We start from the raw sequence: 22,248 nt of genomic DNA on the forward strand, positions 1-22,248 counted from the left end.
GCCAAAACCTCCAGTACAATGCTGAATGGGAGTGGTGAGAGTGGGCACCCTTGTCTGGTTCCTGTCCTCAGAGGGATGGCTTTCAGTTTTTCACCATTGAGTATGATATTGGCTGTGGGTTTGTCATATATGGCCTTTATTATGTTGAGATACTTTCCTTCTATACCCATTTTATTGAGAGTTTTTATGATAAATCAATGTTGGATCTTGTCAAATGCCTTCTTTGCATCTATTGAGATGATCATATGGTTTTTATTCCTCATTTTGTTAATGTGGTATCTCACATTGATTGATGTGTGATGTTGAGCCATCCCTGGTATAAATCCCATTTGATTATGGTGTATGATCCTTTTAATGTATTGCTGTATTCAGTTTGCCAATATTTTGTTGAGGGTTTTTGCATCTAAGTTCATCAGCAATATTGGCCTGTAATTTCCTTCTTTGTGTTGTCCTTGTCTGGCTTTGGTATAATGTTGACCTCATAGCATAAATTAGGAAGCATTCTGTCTTCTTCAATTTTGTGGAATAGTTTGCGAAGGATAGGTATTACATCTTCTTTGAATGTTTGGTAGAATTCTCCAGAGGAGCAATCTGGTCCTGGGCATTTGTTTTGGGGAGGTTTTGGATGACTGTTTCAATCTCTATATTTGTGACTGGTCTATTCAGATGTTCTATTTCTTCTTGATTCAGTTTTGGAAGGTTGTATGAGTCTAAGAATTTATCCATTTCTTCTAGATTGTCCAGTTTATTAGCATATAGTTTTTCATAGTTTTTCATTCTCTTGTAATCCTTTGTATTTCTGTGGTGTCCAGTGTAATTTCTCCTCTTTCACTTCTAATTTTACTTATTTGAGCCTTCTCTCTTTCTCTTAGTGAGTCTGGCTAGGAGTTTATCAGTTTTGTTTATCTTCTCAAAGAACCAGCTCTCAGTTTCATTGAACTTTCTACTGTTCTTTTGGCTTTGATTTCATTTATTTCTGCTTTAATTTTTATTATTTCCCTTTCTGCTGACTTTGGACTTTGTTGTTCTTTTTCTAGTTCTGTTAGGTGTAGTTCAAGATTACTTATTTGAGATTTTTCTTGTTTGTTGGGGTGGGCCTGTATTGCTATAAATTTCCCTCTTAGAACAACTGATGCTGCATCCCATAAGAGTTGGTATGTTGTATTTTCATCTTCATTTGTCTCTAGATTTTTTTATTTCTCCTCTGATTTCTTCATTGATCCAATGGTTGTTCAGTAGTGTATTGTTTAGTCTCCATATTTGTGGCTTTCTCAGCCTTTTTTCTTGTAGTCGATTTCTATTTTCATAGCATTGTGGTTGGAAAAGATGCTTGGTATCATTTCAATCTTCTTAAATTTATTGAGTTTTGCCTTGTTTCCCAACATATGGTCTATCTTTGAGAATGTTCCACGTGCACTTGAGTAGAGTGTGTATTCTGCTGTTTTTGGATGGAATGTTCTATATCTATTAAGTCCATCTGGTCTAGTGTTTCATTTAAGGCTATTATTTCTTTGTTGACTTTCTGTCTGGATGATCCATCCATTGATGTAAGTGGGGTGTTGAAGTCCCCTACTATTATTGTGTGGCTGTCAATTTTGCCCTTTAGGTTTGTTAGTAGTTGCTTTATATGCTTTGTTGCTGCTATGTTAGGTGCATATATATTCATAAGTGTTATGTCCTCTTGGTGTAATGTCCTTTTTATCATTACATACTGCTCCTCCTTGTCTCTCATTGCCTTTTTTATCTTGAAGTCTGCTTTGTCTGATATAAGTTTGGCAACTGCTCCTTTCTTTTGCTTGCCATTTGCTTTTTAGTATCATCTTCCATCCCTTCACTCTGAGCCTGTGTTTGTCTTTAGAGCTGAAATGTGTTTCCTGGAGGCAACATATTGTTGGGTCTTGTTTTTTAATCCATCCAGCCACTCTGTGTCTTTTGATTGGTGAATTCAATCAATTTACATTGAGTTATTATTTATATATGAGGCCTTATACTGCCATTTTATCTCTTGTTTTCCAGTTTTTCTATATTTCCATTGTTTGTTTTTCCTTGTATTTCTGACTACCATCCGTTTGGTGGTTTTCTGTGATGGTTTTCTCAGTTTTCTCTTTCTTTATGATTTGTGGCTCTATTCTGATTCATTGTTTATTGGTGACCAAGAATTTTGTATAAAAGATCTCAGAGACAAGATAGTCCATTTACTGATAGCCTCTTACCTCCATTAGCCTAAGCACGTTCTATCTCTTTCCTCTTTCCGTCTGAGTTCTTCTTGTCACCAATTATTCTTTTATGTGTTGTGAGTTTGTGACTAAATTGAAGTGTTTATAGTTATTTTTGATGCTTTCGTTCCCTTTATCTGTTATAATTGTTTGCTAACCTGTTCTGATAGACAGCTACAATTTTCTGATTTTGTCTATTTGTCTCCTTGCTCAAAACTTTGTAAATCTTTACCTTTTGCTTCAGTAGGGGGGAATTCCTTCATCATTTCTTGTAGGGGAGGTCTAGTGGTGACGAACTCCCTCAGCTTTTGTTTGTGTGGGAAAGCTTTTATTTCTCCATTGTATCTGAAGGATAGTTTCAGTGGATAGGGTATTCTTGGCTGAAATTTTTGTCTTTCAGTATTTTGGATATATTGTTCCATTCTCTCTAGCCTGTCAGGTTTCTGCTGAGAAATCCACTGAAAGCCTGATAGGGGTTCCTTTGTAGGGTATTTTCTATTGCCTTGCTGCCCTTAATAATATTTTTTCTTTGTTATTGGCTTGCCAGTTTTAATATTATATACCTTGGAGAAGGTCTTTTTGCATTGATGTAATTAGGAATTCTATGGCTTCATGTACTTGTAAGTCCAGGTACTTCCCCAGGTTTGGGAAGTTCTCAGCTATCATTTCTTTGAACAAGCTCTCTGCTTCTTTCTCATTCTCTTCTCCCTCTGGAATATCTTTAATTCTTATAATGCTTTTCCTAATTGTCAGATATTTCTCAAAGAATTTCTTCATTTTTTTAAAAATTGTAGTTTTCTCTCGTCCTCTACCTGAAGCATTTCCATATTTCTGTCCTCTAATTCACTAATTCTGTCCTCCATAACATGAGCTCTACTTTTTATTGTTTCTAGATTATTTTTATCTCATTAATTGTGTTATTCATAACCAGAATTTCTGTTTGGTTTTTTTTTTAAGAGGTTCAATAAAGGTTGGTGAAGAATCCCTTCTGCTCATTAATTTTATTCCTGAAATCATTGAACTGTCTTTCTGAGTTTTCTTGTAACCCATTGAGTTTCTTTATGACAACTATTTTGAATTCCTGTCATTTAGATTGTAAATTTCTGTGACTTCAGGATTGGTTTCTGGAGACTTGTCATCTCCCTTCTTCTCTGAAGTGTTACTGTCATTCTTCATGGTGTTTGATGAATTGATCCTTTGCCAGGACACTTGTGGTAGTATCTTGTCACAGATTCCACCTGCCATGGCTGAGGGGGAGCAAGAGTTGTGTTTTCTGATCCCACCCCCTCTTCTTGAAGTTGTGTAGTTAAAGCTACTCTGTGTTTGCCTGGGCTGTCTGCAGCTGATCTGCAGGTTGTGCTCACGTGGGCAGGGCCTCTGTGCTGGAAGGGGACCAGCTGAACTGCTGGATGTTAGGCAGGAGGGGCACCTACTCAGGGGTGTTCTGAGTGGGCAGGGCACCTTCTCAACTGTGCTGCACTGGGGGGAGAGGAACCTATGGGGGGAATGAGCTTCCACTCAGTGGGTCCCGTGGGCTTCTTGTTCCATGGGTGGGGGTGCCTTCTCAGTGGGGAAGGTGCTTTGTCTCCTGTGCTGTGCTCAGCTGGCAGGCATCTTCATGGGGGCTGAGTTGCCACCACTCAGTGTAGAGCATTCTCATCAGCGGGGCCACTGTGGCATAGTGTGTGCTCCCTCAGGCCAGGTTGCCACTCTGAAAGTCTTCCCACAGCCAGGCGGCCCCTGCATCCTCTTACACTCACACTGGCTGCTGTGTGAGGATCAGCAACCTGACTCACTGCCATCAGGGAGGAGGAGGGGTGCACTCACCTGCTTCCACTGCCCCCCGGGGATTCAGTCCACCCACCTTTAGATGTGTAGCTACATGGATCTCTCAGACATCCTGTTGTGCTCTGCATGGAATCCTCTTCTGGCTAATGAATTCCACTGAATTGTAACTTAAAGGGGAGAGACTAAGGGAACAACTCACTCTACCTGATGCTGATGTCACTCTACCATATATTGTCTATGATCAAACACCACATAGTAAGAGAATAATACTAAGTTGGGAATTATATACCTGAAGATCAGAATCATAATAAATTGTGGAGGTACAGGAAATGGAAAGAAAAGGAGCCTGAACTGCTTCTTAATTTTATATCTCATTTTTATTTAAAAAGTCTGACATAATTTTGGGTACTACTTATAATATTTCTGCAGCATACTGTTTGTATGAAACATTACAAATATTTTTTTAAAAGCTGGGATGCCACAAAGTGAATTAGGGGTTCCCTGGTAATTTTTAGCAATCAAGTCCTCAAAGATGCAAAGATTTGATCATTTGAGGCATCAGGATGAAATACGGGTTTTCTGCAATTACTCCCATTCATGCATATGTACAAGGATAGGAAAACAAATATTAATATTCATATAAGATCCAGAAGTTTTTGAAAATTATTCCCATGGGAACAGCTCTTGAGGAAGATCTGCCATCTTCTCCTGGAATATCTTATCAAAGGCTTCAGCTTGGGTCACTGTGAAGTAATTTTTCCAGTCCCCAGAAATGCCTGAAACATGAAATAGAGACTCAGATCAGATCTGGGGGTAGGTCTCAAGAGCCCGACACTTCTCCTCTGGATGTACTCATTCTGTCCACTTGACACGGAAAATCTAGCTCATAGAGCACAATGGCCAATGGCTCATTTGTGGACCTTTATACTGCCTGGTGATCATACCCATTTACACTTCCACCTGCCTGGAAATGATTTACTATATTCTCCTCCCTCCCAACCCATCCTATATACAATTCATCAGCAAAACTGCAGCTGTATCTTCTGATACATCCAGAATCTGGCCACTTCTCACCACTTCTATTTCTACCCCCTTGGCCCAAGCCAACATCATGTCTCGCCCGGATTATTGTAGTAGATTTCTAACTAGTTTCTCTGTATTTGATCTTTCTCCATTATAAGTTATTCTTAGCATGGCAGCCATCTTGGTTCCTTGAGAAGCTAAGCCAGATCCTGTCTCTTCCTCCTCATTTCTCCAAAGACTTCTGGTTTCTCTCAGGGCAAGTGCTCATGGGTTCAATATGGCTTTGGGTGACTTGGTCTTGTGATTTCTCTGACTCCGTCTCCTATGACCATCCACGTGCTCACTCTGCTGCATCACACTGAGTCTTCTGATTCTCCTTCAAACCCTCCCTCCTCAGGCTATGTGTATTCCCTGTTCCTTCTTCCTGGAATGCTCTTCTCTCAGAGACATCCATATCTTGTTCATTTGCTTTTTTTTTTTTTTTTTTGATGTCTTTACTCCAATGCAACGTCTCAGTGAGGTTCTCTCCCACCACTCAATTTAAAACTGTAAACCTCCTCCTTGCTGTATTTTGCTTCATAACACTTACTACGTATGATATGCTATATGTATTTTCTTTGCGTGTGTGGCATCTACAATATATGCAACTTTTAGAAAGTCACAAATTTCTCTTTTAAAATCGCCAAGGAGTTAGTGTTTCAAAAAGTCATAGACACATAGTATGTACTCAAGTGCTTATTGAAAGGATGACTAAAAGAACGAGGAAGATACTATTATTATCTCCATTTTACAGATGAGGAAAAAAGACTTGGAGAGGTTACACAGAAAGTGATGGATGTGGATTTGAAGCCAAAGATTTTGACACCAGAAGCCACTCTCTTAATTATATGACTGTATTATTATCTTTATATCATATAAATTAATACTTACATATCATATTAATATACTAACTAAATACATCAATTAAATGAATATATAGCAGAATGATATATAATTACATATAAATTAATATATATAAATGTAAATTATATACTCAACTTAAATGCATAGAAGTACTATAACAGAATGTCTAATAAAAAACTGGTGCCCTAGAAACATCCGCTGTTACTCTCATGCTCATTGTTGTTATTAGAACAATTTCTAGTATTGATTTCCTAGGCTCCTGTGTCATCCATAACACCCCTGACTTTCACGAAGCCAGAAAGTGATCTCAAGGCACCAAAGTCTCTGTAAATTCAATATGGCGGCCCCTGATTAAACATCAGTCCAGAAGAGAGGATGCAACATGTCTATGGAGGGGCCTCAAGTTCAAAATTGTATCTGTTTTCAAAATTCTACAAATCCTTCTGATGTAAATTTCTGTTTATGTCTCTCCTTAGTCTTTTTCTCTCAAAAATCTCCCCAAACTCTTGTGTATTAGTTTGCTAGGGCTGCTGTTAACAAGTACCACAGACTGAATGACTTCACAATGGAAATGTAGTTTCTCATAGTTCTAGAAGGCAGAAGTCAGAGGTCAAGGTGTTGACAGAGTTGGTTCCTTCTGAGTCCACAAGGAAAGATCTGTTCCAGGCTTCTCCCCTTGGCTTATAAATGACCATCTTCTCCCTGTGTCTTCGTATTTGTCTTCCCTATGTACGCATCTATGTGCAAATGTACTCTTCTTATAAGGACACCAGTCAAATTGGACTACATCCCACTCTAATATTCTCATTTTAACTTAATTACCTTTGTAAGACCCTATCTCCAAATATGGTCACACTCTGAGGTACTGGATGTTAGGGCTTGAACATACGGATTTTGTGGGAGGACAAAATTCAGTCCATAACATCTTGGGTATGAAGACACCTTTTAAAAAATTCTTTGAAGCACTATTATATAATAATGGCTGAATGATATCAAGTTTTAGATAAACTTCATTAGAGCTTCAGGTCATAGGATGTTTCCCGTTCTAGTGTTAACAGCTATACCTCAATGATTTTGATATTCTTATCTGTACTATGTTTCAAAATATCATAATAGGTGGGCAATGTGTCACCAGCTCGTTGATTATTATACTTCAAACCAAGTTTCTTTAATAAATTAATATATTATGTTTTTAATCATTCTTCTTTCTGTTTATTCAACAAAAGTCATAGAATATCTAACCCATGCCAGGCACTATCTTTTAGCATAAAAATAATCAAGGATAATAATAATCATAATTCATTAGAGAAAAATATTGCTTTTCTCTGAAAAATCAGACGGGTCACCGGTAATGGAAGCTTCAACAGCCAGGATTCTCCTGAGTGCAGCTGGTATGTGTAGACCCCGAGGGGCAATAAAAAGTATTTTTCTCATGTCCTGAGCAGAAAAGGGCCCCAAACATCATGAAAGAAGGTCTAAGAGAAAAGCCCTTGACCAAGAACAGGCAACATTTGATATAGCTTTTCAGTATATCATTTCTATAATTGATTATCTAATTATAATTGATATAATTAATTTTAAAATTTATCTGGGACCTCTATGTACCTCTCGATGAAACAAAGGACACAGATCAGACATGGGATAGAGAAGCAGGATATTATTCCTTTTCATCACTTTCTTTCTTTCATCCACCTATCCGTTCCTGGTATACTCTGTCCTAGACTATTGAAGTCACAGACCATGGTAGTTATGAGCTTAGTCTCTAGCATCAGAGACCCAGTTTTCCAAGTGTCTTACTAGCTGCATCAGGTATCACACTTTTCTGAGGAAAATAATGCCCCCATGAGATTGTTGTGGTGATTTAATTACAAACTGCATATGGAGTCAGATCATCAGCTCGTCAATAATAATCACAGGCATTAGCTATTATTATCATTATTATATCTATCCCTCTCAAATCTCTATAACATATAATAAATTCCCTGAGTTACTGGAAAATATTGAAATCCAATATGGTTGCCTTCTGGAGGAGTCATCCTAGACAAGAAGAAATAGTGGGTGTACTCAATGAATTATGCACCAAATTTGATTGTGTCTACTCTATTTTGTCTCTGGAAAAAATCTGGGTTGTTAGCTCCCATTGCCTTTCTCACTTATGAAATCATCTTTTGTCCTTTTAGCCATTTCTCACAAGCACTGTACATAACTATAACATTTTAAGCTCTGCCAAAACCTGATGCATAAAAAGAAACCTAAGAATGGACAATCTCTCTATGCTAGGTATTCTCTTTACTTATAGCTTAGTAAAGTGTCAAAGGCTGGGATTGCTAGATATCTTTTTTTTCTAAAGAACAATTATTTATTTTCTCCGTCTGGAAGCTAGAAGTCCAGGATCCAGGTGTCAGCAACGCTGGTTTCTCCCAGAGGCTTCTCTACTTGGTGTGAACATGGCCATTGTCAATGATCTTCTCTTCATGTGTGCACTTGCCTGTGCCCAAATTTCCTCTTCTTATAAGGACACCATTCATATGGATTAGGTCCCACCTTAAAAGCCTCATTTTGACTTAATTACCTCTTTAAACACCTTATCTCCAAATACGCTTATATTTGAAGGTAGTAGGTTAGGAATGCAATATATGAATTTTGGGGAGACATAATTGAGCCTATAATGTTCATCCTTTTGGCCTCCTCTCCCCCAATTCATGTCCTTCTCACATGCAAAATACATTCACCCCTTCCCAACTGCCAAGAAGTCTAAACCCATTCCAATATCAACTCTAAGTCCAAAAATCAGCTAAATATCATGTAAATTGGGCATGGGTGACACTCGAGGTGAGATTCATCCTGAGGCAAGACTCCTCTCCAGCTGCGACCTGTGGAACCAGACAAGTTAGCTGCTTCCCGAATACAATGGCAGGAAAGGCATAGGATAGACATGCCCATTTCAATAGGGAGAAAGAAGAAAGGGATCATGAGTACCAAGCAAATCTAAAACCTAATAAGGCAAATTCCATGAGATTTTAAGGAGTTCTGAGCTCCTGGTCTACCGGGTTGGTGGCCGCTGCCTTCTCTGTCCTGGATGGCAGGTACCAGCTCCTGAGGTCTTTTGAATCATTTAATTTCTTCCTTCCATGGCTCGCCGTCCTGGATCTATTTAAACTAAATGAAGCTCCTTCTCCATGCAGTAGACACTCTTCATTCATCTTGAGTCCAAGGATATAGACATGATTAATGTTTCATCACAGGGGGACTTAGAATGTCTGATAGCAAGACAGGCTCTCAGCTAAGTGAAAAGTCTCTCCTCTCTCCTTTTCTCAGTTGAGTCATTCTTTACACATTTGTTTGTTCAGGATAGTTCTCTGTGCTAAATCACCAGTAGGGTAGCACCGACATGACCATCTCCTGTCTTGTCCTCATTTCCCAGGTCAAGCTGAACTGGAAAGTTGGCAGGAGTAGTGAATTAACCTGGTCAGTGTTTTTAGAATGAATATGCCTCGTGTCAAATTCTGCGAAGAGAGAATCTTAATGACCTCGCATAAGTTAGATGACCGTCGGAGGCCTAATCAACTTCCTCTAAAAGCCTGCAGCCCACATCAGTGCTATGAAAAGAGACTTCTTGATATGGACGCCCAAGAAGTTCTCTGGGTGATGAGCAATGAGAGTTGAAAAACTCAAACACTCCCTAGTCCCAATTGTTGGTGCCCTACTGTTATCATCATGATGCCCTCTAAATATTCTGATACATTTTGAAGGCAGAGCTTGTCTTTTACCTTTTCTCAGAAGTATTCCATTCTTACTGAGACATTGACCTTGCAGGAGGGAATAATTGGACATCTTGTTTTCTTTCATGACCTGGAAGGAGCTATTCTTGAGGACGGAGTTCAGTTCTTCTGGTTCTAATTTCTTGCCTAGGAATTGGCAGATCTCTATGATGCTTCTTGTGTCCTAGAAGAAGAAAAAACAAGAAAGAGGACATGAAAGGGAAAGAACATAGAAAAGGAGGTGAGAAGGAAGAAACAATGTGAGGAGAAGGAGGAGAGGAGGGAGGAAGAGAGAAACAAAGTGAGAAGCAAGAAGTGATTGGCTGGATGTGACTAGAGGGAAGAAAAGAAAAGGTAAAGAGGAAGGAGCACAAAAGATGTCAAAGATGCAGGATCCACATGGATTTCCCAGTATAGTTGATCTCAAGATGCCTTAATGCTAAATCAGAGCCTGGGTTCTAAAGAGATTTTTAGGAAGACTTCTAGACAATTATGATCAGGACTAACTGAGTAGAGATTCAGGGAGAACTTGACAAGATTGAGGGGATTTTGATTTCACATCCTGGCTGTGCCATTAAATAATACCATTTTACATATCTAACATTTGAATAACACACACAGTTTCATAATATCCTCTTATATATCATCTCAGTAATTAGTACTTGGCATATGATCCCGGGAAGGCATTATAAGAAAATGGATTTCATAACCACAAAGACTTTACTTTGAATTATACACCTTCCTCTTGGAGCTATAATGCTTTAAAATATCTCTTTATCCCATGAGCCCTCATTAGGACCTAACCAGAAAACACACAACTATAGAAATTACTACAATAAATGTTCATACTGCAGCTTGAAAGCATAATTACTGGAAAGTGTAGCAGCATGTATCTGAGGTAGGTAAACTCGTTACAGAAGGCTTCTTGGTAAAAATGAAACTCATGTGGAAGTCACAGAAGATTGGACAGAAGTAGCCAGAGGAAGATGATGGGGAGTAATGTTTCTCAGAAGCAAAAGCCTCCGTTTACATTATTTTCTCTTTTCTCCAGGATACCACTAATGGGCCAAGTTCTTCTTCCAATGGTTTAATTATCCTTACTGGTTTTGAGTATCCTCTGACAACTTTTCCTGCCCATACTGTTCAGTCTAGTACCTGGCTTGTCAGAATAATTACACAGACTGGTGTCATGACTTCATTTTTCTTCTATCAGTCAGTCTGGGATGTCAGACAGTTGGACTCTCTTCTGGGTCCAGACTTGTTTCTACCCAGTTCCCTCTTCTCCCTCAGTCCCCTCCCACCACTAGGTTATCACCAGCATCATGTGTCCTACCCTTAGAAATTTTAGAACCATGGCCAGTGTGAGTATAAGCGATTGTAGTCTGTCTCAGTGCATGAAAAAGACCTTTAGACGTTGCAGGATGAAACAAAGATGAACACACGAAGAAAGAGAGCATGGAGCTTGGGCAGTGTCAACCAGAATTAGAGCAATGAAGACAGGGAGCTGTTCTCACTCCTAATGACTCTTCACAAGGATAAACTTTGACTGAGAAGGTGGAATAGAAACACAGAGGAATGGAGGGAAGTTAGAGGAGTGGAGATGGTGGTGAGAGGTGTGTGGTAACCATAAGGACCATAGTTACCTGTTTCAGTTCTTCGTAACTCAGTATCAGGAAGTTCTCCTTCCCTCTCATGGTCATCCAGCCATGAGTGTGGTCAAACCAGGATCCATATGGCACTGCATATTGGGGAGGCAGACAGAGGGGACAGATTACAAAGTCTGTGAGCACCAGGATCCATCTATTATCTTCACTCTTGTGGGCACCATTCATAGCCCAATGTCTGGCATGTTTGTGAATGTCCTAACTATTTGCTGAATGAATGAGAGTAAAGATGGAAAACTATTATCCAACATCATGCATTTACTCTGTAGTAAGCCTTTCTCATTTGGAGGAGGCTCTGTGCCAGTTTTCAAGGGTCTCTAAGGAGATCTTGTCTAGAGAGCCATGTGGCCTGAGGAATGGTATTCTTCCTGCCCCTAACCTGTTCAGTGTTTAGAATTTTTGGTTGATAGGTCATTCTGCCCTTGAACACATTTTTCTGTCTCCTGCCCTTCATTGTTACTATTGTAATTATTGTTCCTTTGGAAATTATCTGTCTTTCCTCTGGTTTAAGAGTTTTTTCCTTTTTGCACTACAGCTTTCCTAGCGACTAGGTGAAGATTTATCTGTAATAATTCTTTGTGAGGCTAGGTGTGGTTCTTTAAACTGAGATTTCATCAATGAAGGAAATTCTCAGGCTTGTTCCCTTGAAAATTGCCTTTCTCTATATTTTAGATTGTCTTCTTGGGAGGTAAATCTTCTCACGCCATCCTCCATACCTTAACTATTTTATACTTTTGAATGGCTGTCTACCATACCCAAGGGCTTCTTAACTCCAAAGTGTAGTGGGAAATTAATTATAAACTGAGAATTCTACTTGGTTAAACGATCATTCAAGAATGAGCAAAAAAAATTGAGCCAGCCCTGATGGCCAAGTGGTTAAAGTTCAGAGCACTCTGCTTCAGCAGCCTGGGTTCAGTTCCCTGGTGTGGAACCACACCACTCGTCTTTCTGGAGCCATGCTGTGGCAGCATCCCACAAAGGAAAACTAGAAGGACTTACCACTAGAATATACAACTATGTTCTAGGGCTTTGGCGAGGGGAAAAAGAGAGAGAGGAAGATTGGCAACAGATGTTCGCTCAGGGTGAATCTATCCCAGTGAAAAAGAGCAAAAGAGTGTCTGGCTTCAAACCCTGGCTCTGCCATTTACCAGGTGGGGGGACCATGGGCAAGTTAATTTTTTTTTAAAAAAAGAATGAGCATAAAATAAAGACATTTTCAGGCAACATACTGAGGGAATTTACTACTTTTGTTATGGGAGAACTAGTTTAAGTTATTCTTTATGAATAAATAACGTGAATCCGGGAGGAAGGAACAACCAATGGTCAAATAAGAAATCGAAAGGGAAATTTAAAAGATGTAAAACAAACAAAAATGGAAGCACGACATATCAAAAGTTATGGGATGCAACAGAGCAATTCTAAGAGGGAAGATTATAGCTATAAATGCCTACATTAAGAAAAAGAAAGATCTCAAATCAACAACCTAGCTTTATATCTCAAAAATCTAAAAAGAGAAGAACAAATTAAGCCAAGAATTATCAGAAGAGGAAACAGCAAAGACAAGAGGAGGAAAAAAATAATATACAGACAAGAAACAATAGAACAGATTAATGAAAGTAAGAGCTGGTTTAAAAAAATAAACAAAATTGACAAGCCTTTAGCTAGACTAATCAGAGAAGAACAGTGCAGACTCAAATAAATAAAAGAAATGAAAGAAGAGACATTATAACTGATGCCACAGAAATACTAAGGATCATAAGAGACTACTATGAACAATTACACACCAACAAATTGGATAACCCAGAAGTAATGGATAAATTTCTAGAACCATACAACCTGCAAAGACTGAATCATGAAGAAATAGAAAATCTGCATAGTTCAATAAGAGGTAATGAGAATGAATCTGTAATCAAAAATCTCTTGACAAAGAAAAATCCAGGACCAGATGGTCTCCTGGTAAATTCTAGCAAATCGGAAATGGAGAATTAATGCCACACCTTCTCAAACTTCAAAAAAATTGAAGAGAAGGGAACACTCCCAAACTCATTTATGAGGTCAGCATTACTCTGATACAAAAGCCAGATAAGGACACTATAAGAAGAGAAAACTACAGATCAACGTTCCTGATGAATATAGATGAGAATAAAAATCCTCAACAAAATATTAGCAACCTAGGTTCAAGAGCACATTAAAAGGATGTTACTCTATGGGATGCAAGGATGCTTCAACATGTGCAAATCATTATAATGATACAGCACATTAGCAGAATGAAGGATAAAAATCATATGATCATTTCATTAGATGCAGAAAAAGCATTTGACAAAATCAACATTCTCGTGATAAAACCTCTCAAGAAACCAGGTAAAAAAGGAATGTTCTTCATCATAATAAAGGTCACATATGACAAACCCACAGCTAACATCATACTCAATGGTGAAAAGACTTTCCTTAGGTAAGAAAAAAAAAGAGGCATCCAAATCAGAAAGGAAGAAGTAATATTATCTCTATTTGCAAATGACATGATCTGATATATAGAAAATCCTAAAGAGTCTACAAAAAAACTGGTAGAACTAATAAATGAATTTAATAAAGTTACAGAATGCAAAATCAACTTAAAGAAATTGTGTTTCTATTCACTAACAATGAACTATCTGAAAGAAAAATTAAGAAAGCAATCCTGTTTACAATAGCATCAAAAAATAATAAAAATACTTAGGAATAAATTTAACCAAGGAGGTGAAAGCCAGTACACTGAAAATTCTAAGACACTGATGAAAGAGATTGAGAGGACACAAATAAATGGAAAGATATCTTGTGTTCTTGGATTCAAAATAGCAATATTGTGAAAATGTCAATACTACCCAAAAGCCAGTGCAATCCTTATCAAAATTCCAATGTCATCTTTCACAGAAGTAGAATAAAAATCCTGAAATTTGTGTGAAACCACAAAAGACCCCAAGTAGAAAAAGCAATCCTGAGAAAGAACAGCAGAAGGCATCGCAATTCCTGATTTCAAGTGTTACTGCAAAGCTATAGTAATCAAAACAGCATTGTACTGGCATAAAAACAGGCACATAGGCCAGCAGAATAGAATAGAGAGTCCAGACATAAACCCACACATATATGGTCAACTAATTTTTGACAAGGGCACCAAGAACACATAATGGGGAAAGGATAGGCTCTTCAATAAATGGTGTTGGGAAAACCGGATATCCACATGAAAAAGAATGAAACTGAACCCCTATTTTACACCACTCACAAAAATTAACTTGAAATGGATCAGAGACTGAAACGTAAGATCTGAAACCATAAAACTCCTACAAGAAAACATGGGGAAAGATCCTTGACATTGGATTGGCAATGATTCGTTGGATAAGATCTCAAAAGCACAGGCAACAAAAGCTAAAATAAACAAGTGGGAATTTATAAAATAAAAAGCTTCTGCACAGTGGTGGAAAAAAACAGTAATTTGAAAAGGCAATGTACACAATGGGAAAGAATATTTGCAAACCGTATATCTGATAAGGGATAAATATCCAAAATATAAAGAACACATACAATTCAATAGCAAAAAGGCAAATAATCCAGTTTAAAAATGGGCAATGCACCTGAATAGATGTTTTTCCAAAGAAGATATTAAAATGGCCAGTAGGTATATGAAAAGGTGCTAAACATCACTAATCATCAGGGAAATGCAAATCAAAGCCACAATAAAATATCACATCACACCTGTTAAGATGGCTAATATCAAAAAGAGCAGCCATAACATGTGTTAGTGAGGACGTTGGAAATAATAACTTAGAACTTACCACCTGGGGAAGGAACTGGGTATATACAGAGTCAGAGAGAAGAAAATAACTTATTAAGGAACTCTCATTAGGCTATCAGTGGATTTCTCAGCAGAAATTCGACAGTCTAGGAGAAAGTAGAATGATACGTTCAAAATATTAAAAGACAGAAACTATCAGTCAAGAATATCTAGCAAAGCTATCCTTCAGATATCATGGAGAAACAAGAGCTTTCTCAAACAAAAGCCGAGGGAGGTCATCATCACTAGACCTGCCTTGCCAGAAATGTTGAAAGGAGCTCTCCTGCCTGAAACAAAAAGGCAAAGGTTTACAAAGCTTTGAACAAGGGGATAAAAAGACAGAATCAGAAAATTGCAACTCTATATCAGAAAAGGTTAGTAAACAATTATAACACAAAAGCTAAAGGGAAAGAAAGCATCAAAATAACTATAACTACTTCAATTTGGCACCAAACTCACAATACAATAAAGGGTGATTTATGACAACAAAATTTGGAAGAGGAAGAGGAAAGAGATAGAACCTGAATCAGCTAATGGAGATAAGAAGCAATCAGCAGAAAATGGACTATCTTATCTACGAGATCATTTATGCAAACCTCAGGTAGCCACAAAACAAAACATCAGAGTGGAGTCACAAATCAAGAAATAAAGAGAAAACTGAGAAAAACATCACAGAAAACCACCAAACTGAAATGACAGACATAAATACAAGGGAAAAGAAATAATGGAAATATAGAACAGTCAGAAAACAAAAGATGAAATGTATTATTAAGCCCTCATATATCAATAATTACTCTAAATATAAATGGATGGAATTCACCAATTGAAAGACACAGACTGGCTGGATGGATCAAAAACAAGACCCAACAATGTGCTGCCTCCAGGAGACCCATCTCAGCTCTAAAGACAAACGTAGGCTCAGAGTGAAAGGAGGAAAGACGATGCTCCAAGCAAGTGGCAACCAAAAGAAAGCAGGTGTAGCCATACCTACATCAGACAAAACAGACTTCAAGCCAAAAAAGATAAAAGACAAAGATGGACATTACACAATAATAAAAGGAACATTCCACCAAGAAGACTTAACACTTATTAATATATATGCACCAAATATAGGAACACCAAAGTATATAAAGCAAATATTAACAGATCTAAAGGGAGAACTTGACAGCAACGCAATAATAGTAAGGGACTTTAACACCTCATTTATGTCAATCTAGACAGAAGGTCAACAAGGAAACAGTTGCCTTAAATGAAACACTAGACCAGATTGACATAATAGATATATAGAGAAAATTCCATCCAAAATCAGCAGAATACACATTCTTCTTAAGTGCACGTGGAATATCCTCAAAGATAGACCATATGTTGGGAACTAAACAAGCCTCAATAAATTTGAGAAGATTGAAATCATATCAAGCATCTTTTCCAACCACAATGGTATCAACTGGAAATCAACTACAAGAAAATCTCTGGAAAAGTCACAAAAATGTCAAGACTAAACAATATACCACTGAACAACTATTGGATCAATGAGGAAATCCAAAAAGAAATCAAAAAATACCTGGAGACAAATGAAAATGAAAACACAACATACCAAAATCTATGGGATGCAGCAAAAGCAGTACTAAGGGAGAAGCTTATAGCAATATCGGCCTACCTCAAGAAACAAGAAAAATCTCAAATAAACAATCTACAACTACACATAAAAGAACTAGAAAAAGAAGAACAAACAAAGCCTAAAGTCAGTAGAAGGAAGGAAATAATAAAAATTACAGCAGAAATAAATGAAACAGACTTAAAAAAATAGAAAGGATCAATGAGACTAACAGCTGGTTCTTCAAAAAGATAAACAAAATTGACAAAGTCTTAGCCATATTCACTAAGAAAAAGAGAGAAGATTCAAATAAATAAAACTAGAAATGAAAGAGGAGAAATTACAATCGATACCACAGAAATACAGAGGATTAAAAGAAAATACTATGCACAACTAGAAGGACCTGCAACTAAGATATACAACTATGTACCAGGGGGATTTGGGGAGATAAAGCAGAAAAAAAAAAAAAAAGAGAGAGAGAATACTGTGAAAAGCTATATGCCAACAAATTGGATAACCTAGAAGAAATAGATAAATTCTTAGATTCATACAACCTCCAAAAAATGAATCAAGAAGAAACAGAGAATCTGAATAGACCAATCACAAGTAAAGAGATTGAAACAGTAATCAAAAACCTCCCAAAAAACGAAAGTTTAGGACCAGATGGCTTCTTTTGTGGCAAATAAATATTCATTATTTAACAAAGGTATATTAGCTGCTACTATGTGGCAAGACCATTCTAGGACGTGGGACCAACAATGAACAATTCAAAGAGCTTATATTTAAGTGGGGAGATGCATGCAATAAAAAAATAAATAGAAAACATACTCGTTGGTGATGAGTACTCAGAGAAGGAAAAGATAAGACTATAGAGATAGAGAAGGACGCTATTCTATATAGTAGTGAAAGGGAAGACTTCCCTGAATACAGAGACATTTTAGCAGAGACCAGAATGAAGATATTGGTCAAGGTCATCGGACTTGGATAATAAATAGATAAAAGAAAGTGGTGAGGGGCATGAGGAAGTGGGAGGGGAAACAGATGACACTTTTTGAGACATCAGAGTCATGCTAACCTTGCGTGAGGTGTGGTTCTAGTAACTGAATGAGATCAACTTGCAGTGGGAGCAGTTTGGGATATGCAGGAAATGTGTTCAATCTAGAACATACTGAATTAGTGATGCCTGTGGCGTTCTCCAGTGAAGATGCCCATGGCCTGATAGAGAAACACATCTGAATCTGGGGAGACATATCATAGCTGAGATATGGGACTCATCATATAGTTTTGAGAAAAATGACAACGTTTCAAGCATCAGGGAAAGTCTAGAAATTCTGCATAATTAAAAGTATAGAGATCCTAGGGTAATGCATACATTTTTGAGACAGGTATGGCAAGAATATTAAGAGAGTTTTAGAAAGATGCATCTAAAAAATGGTGAGAAGTCGGGATTGTGTTGTCCAGGAAGCCAATGAAAGGCTGACTTGCAGAAAGCCATGAATTATCAAAGTAGAGAAGAATACAAGTGTTCTGTGTTAGAATTAGAAAGGCCCTGGAGACTCAGAACATGGCTAGCATGGTTGATGACGGGGCAAGCTGAAAGGCTGGCTAGGGTTCTGCTGCTGTGCAGGAGAGGATGTGGACTTTGAAAATTTGGGATCCGGTGGTGATGGAGCCTTATAATCCCAGGATGGTGAGATGTAGAGATCTCAGGTTGGGTGTAAGATGGGGTCTGATAAAGGCCTCTGGCAATCCCCCAGCTTCCATATTTTCCATTCACTCACGATTTCCTTTGATGAACCATTCAAAATATTCTTCCAATGACTCAAATTTCTCAGCAAAAGATGAAACCCCATAGAAAAAATAACCAGACATGAGAACATCTCTGGGATTTCTGATGAGATAAATCACCTGAAAGAGAAAAATGGAATAACAAAAAATTAATACAGCCATTTCCCATCCTTCTTGATCTTCATAAAAATGGAGAAAAACCAATTCTTAGAAAATGCCTAAGTATCAATGCATTTGTTAACAAGTTGGTTATTGCATTCATTAACCAAATATATATTTTTAATTTCCTATGAACCAGACACTGGAGTCATACTAAGAACATAACAGTGGAAGAGGAAAGCATTGCCACTTCCCTCTTGGATATCATAGTCTACTCAGAATGGGAAGCAACCTGAAGGTTTTAAAAGGTGAATGCTATTATATTACTGTAGCATGGTTTAAAGCTTACTACTAGGAGACGGATTAATCAACTGTGCTATATTCATAGATACGCAGTGGATGTTTGTAACACTGAAGTCTATTTCTATGAAGTTCAAGAAAAAGCAAAACTAATCTATAGAGTTAGAAGTCAGGGGAGTGGTCACCTCTGGGGATGAGCATTGACTGGGGAGGCATATGAAGGAGCTTCCTGGGGGAATGGAAATGCTCTAAATCTGGATCTGGAAGGTACCTAATTAGCAGACGTTTGGTCCATAAGACATGGATTCATGCCAAAAGGTCCTTGATATTTGGTTGCATCCAAAGTGTCTGTGGAGACATCGGATCATACGCCTGATATTTTGTCCTGTCAAAAGTCACTTGGCACGGACCAAAAGTGCTCATGAATGTTTTGGACAGGACCAAATGTCAAGGACCTTTTGGCATAAACCAAATGTCCTGTGGACCAAATGTCTCCCATATGATTTAGACAAGACCAAATGTCCTGCAAGGAGTTACCCAAGTTGTGTACATATAAAAAGATCAATAAGCTAAACTCAAGACTAGTGTGCACATACAGGCACACACGTGCAAAGAAGACTTTGCCTTTGAAATCTGATCTATACTAACTCCCACGATCTAATTTAAGCATATAACATTTTTAAAAATCATAACCAAGGAGCACCTTCCAGGACAGTATGTTTCTAAAAACAGTCTGAGATATGCTAGCTCCTGGGTGTCCGTGGTCCCTCCTGGGCACCATCTGTCAGCACCATGAGAGGTTCCTGTGGCTGCTGAGCTCCATAGTCAGTTATATGTAGGAAGACAGAGTGGTCAGAAAAACCAGACACAATGCCAGCACAATCTCCCTGGATTTAGGCATTGATTTATGAATGGGCTGCTTCCCACCTGGGCAACTCGATGTCTGGTGCTTCTACACAAGTGGTGGAAGCCATTTACTTAATGAAGATTGGCTAATCATTTTTAGATCCATAGAGTGGGGTTATCTTGGATACAACACAGTTATAAATTCTGGTTGGGTGTAAAACGTGGTCTTCTAAGATTCTGGCATTATCATTTCACTTTGCCTCTGGTTTAAATCTGGGTGGTATAACCTGTGTGGGGGTCTATACCCTTGTACTCAAGTATGGACCCTGGAACACCCAATGCAGGATCTCAGGCCCACCCCAGATCTACTGGATGAGGCTGCCTTTCAACCGGATCTCCAGGGGATTCCCAGGCACATTAGAGTTTGGAAAGCATTCATCAAACTTATCTTGACCATTGAGCACTGACCTTGGCCTTGGAATTGAAGAGAGACTTGGGGATGAGCTGGATGGGGAGGTGGGTGCTGATGAGGCGGGGGCCTTCCTTATCCTTTAGTGCATTATACCCATCCTCAGCTTCTACCCAGGGTGAGCGTTCCCAAATGGGCACAGATTGGATCCACTTGGGATCCCCTTTGGAGTAAACCAGGCAGACAATTTCAATCAACCAGTTTGTTCCTGGATAAAGAAGGAAAAATGATGGTCACTCATTTTAATCTGACTTTTTTTTTAAAAAATTGTGATAAAACATACACAACATAAAGTGTACCATTTTCAAGTGCACAGTTCAGCAGTGTGAAGTAAATTCACGTTGTTGTGCAACCATCTTGAAGAACTGAACCTCTGTCCCCACTCAGCAACAAGTCTCCATTTTCCCCTCCTTCCAGTCCCTGGCTGCCATCATTCCACTCTGTGTTTCAATGAGCTCGATTACTCTAGACACCTCATCTAAGTGAGATCACATGACATGTGTCCTTCTGTGATGGGCTTACTTCACTCAGCATAATGTCCTCACAGTTCACCCCATGCTGTGTCATGTGCCAGATCTTCGTTGGTTTTTAATGCTGAAAAATACCCCATTATGTGTTTATACTACATTTTGTCTATCCTATTATCTGTCAATGGACCTTTGAGTTGTTTCCACCTTTTAGCTTTTTGCTTAAATCCTTTTAAGTTGCTCCCCTTGCCCTTGGCTTTTCACCAGGAGGACACTTCTAATGTCTTCAGCCTCAGGCCTTTCCCAGTTTGCAGTCCCCCAACCATCTCCCCTCATAGAAATATGATCCACATCCTCTCAGACCCTTGAATCTGCCGGGTTCTTTTCAGTAGGTTCTCATTCATTCTTTCATCTCAATTTAGATGCTATTTCTGCTACGGTTTTTTTCTGTCTGTGATAGCTGTGTTTATTCATCCCTCCCCAGTTTTACTGAGGTATAACTGGCAAAGAAAAATTGATTTAAGCTGTACAATGTGATGATTTGAATAAGCGTACATTGTGAAATGATGAACACGATCAAGCTAATTAACATATCCATCATCCCACATAATTACCCTTTTTTGTTCCTGTTTCTTCTATGAGGACTCCACTGGTCATCCTACTCCTCTCCTCCATATGAACAGCTGACTCTGCTCTAGGAGTCATTCCTGTCGGTTCCCCTGATACCTGAGGTTACCCCTCTGGACGCTCATCTTACTGTGTAACTGCCTGGCTGAAGCCTTGTCTCTGATTATTAATGACATCAGGGCACAGCTCTACTCCCACACAGCATCGCACATCGTCTGGCGTATAGAAAGCACTCCATTCATCTACTGAGTGAATGAGGGACACGGCCACAGCCTGTCTCAATATCTGATCCCACTTCCTTACCTGATTTGGGGTAAGTCAGTATTAAGACATCTTCATCCTTAAACACAAAACTCTCCCGCGCTTCTCTCAGGACTTCAGGTGTGAAACCCTTGGTAGGGAAAGGCACCCCTTCAAACCACACATACCCGTCTGACATTGTGATGAGCTCTTTGTTCCTCGTGTTAGAGTTTCAGCTGCAGCTCCTGCTGGAGATTATGGCAGCTGCTGGGAGACCAGCTTTTATCCTAAAGATAAAGCAATCATTAATGTCTTCCAGTTTGTTGACGAAGTTCCTGCTGATAAAGAAAATTAGATCTTGATAGATGGTCCCAAGGCTGATGATATTGAGTAACTATGAAGTCATTCAGAGAACATTCTGGGGTAATCTGACTGAAAAGGAGCCAGGAATTCAATAACAAGCCCAAGCATGTAGAAATGTGAGCAAATTTAAAAAATAGTTTTCATAAGCTTCATGTTTTGAGAACAGTTTTAGATGTCTATACAGACTGCAAAGACAGTAGAGAGAGTTTCCATAGTCCCTACTTCATTCAGATTTCCTTGGTTCTTCCCTAATGTCCTTTGTCTGTTCCAGGATCCTATCCAGATGCCGCAT

General features: G+C 38.6%; 1 protein-coding gene across 1 annotated transcript; it reads right to left on the reverse strand.

Annotated features, from left to right (window-relative positions):
* Positions 1-4,667: 4,667 nt before the first annotated feature.
* LOC124249641 (sulfotransferase 2A1-like) lies at positions 4,668-21,792 on the reverse strand. The gene is made up of 6 exons (XM_046680780.1): positions 21,657-21,792; positions 20,259-20,467; positions 18,539-18,665; positions 11,335-11,429; positions 9,701-9,875; positions 4,668-4,780 (listed from the first exon to the last, which is right to left on the reverse strand). Exons 1-6 carry the CDS (start codon positions 21,790-21,792, stop codon positions 4,668-4,670), a joined length of 855 nt encoding a protein of 284 aa, XP_046536736.1.
* Positions 21,793-22,248: the final 456 nt, after the last annotated feature.

This window comes from Equus quagga, chromosome 13 (genome assembly GCF_021613505.1).
Source record: "Equus quagga isolate Etosha38 chromosome 13, UCLA_HA_Equagga_1.0, whole genome shotgun sequence".
NCBI classification, from domain to species: Eukaryota; Metazoa; Chordata; class Mammalia; order Perissodactyla; family Equidae; genus Equus; species Equus quagga.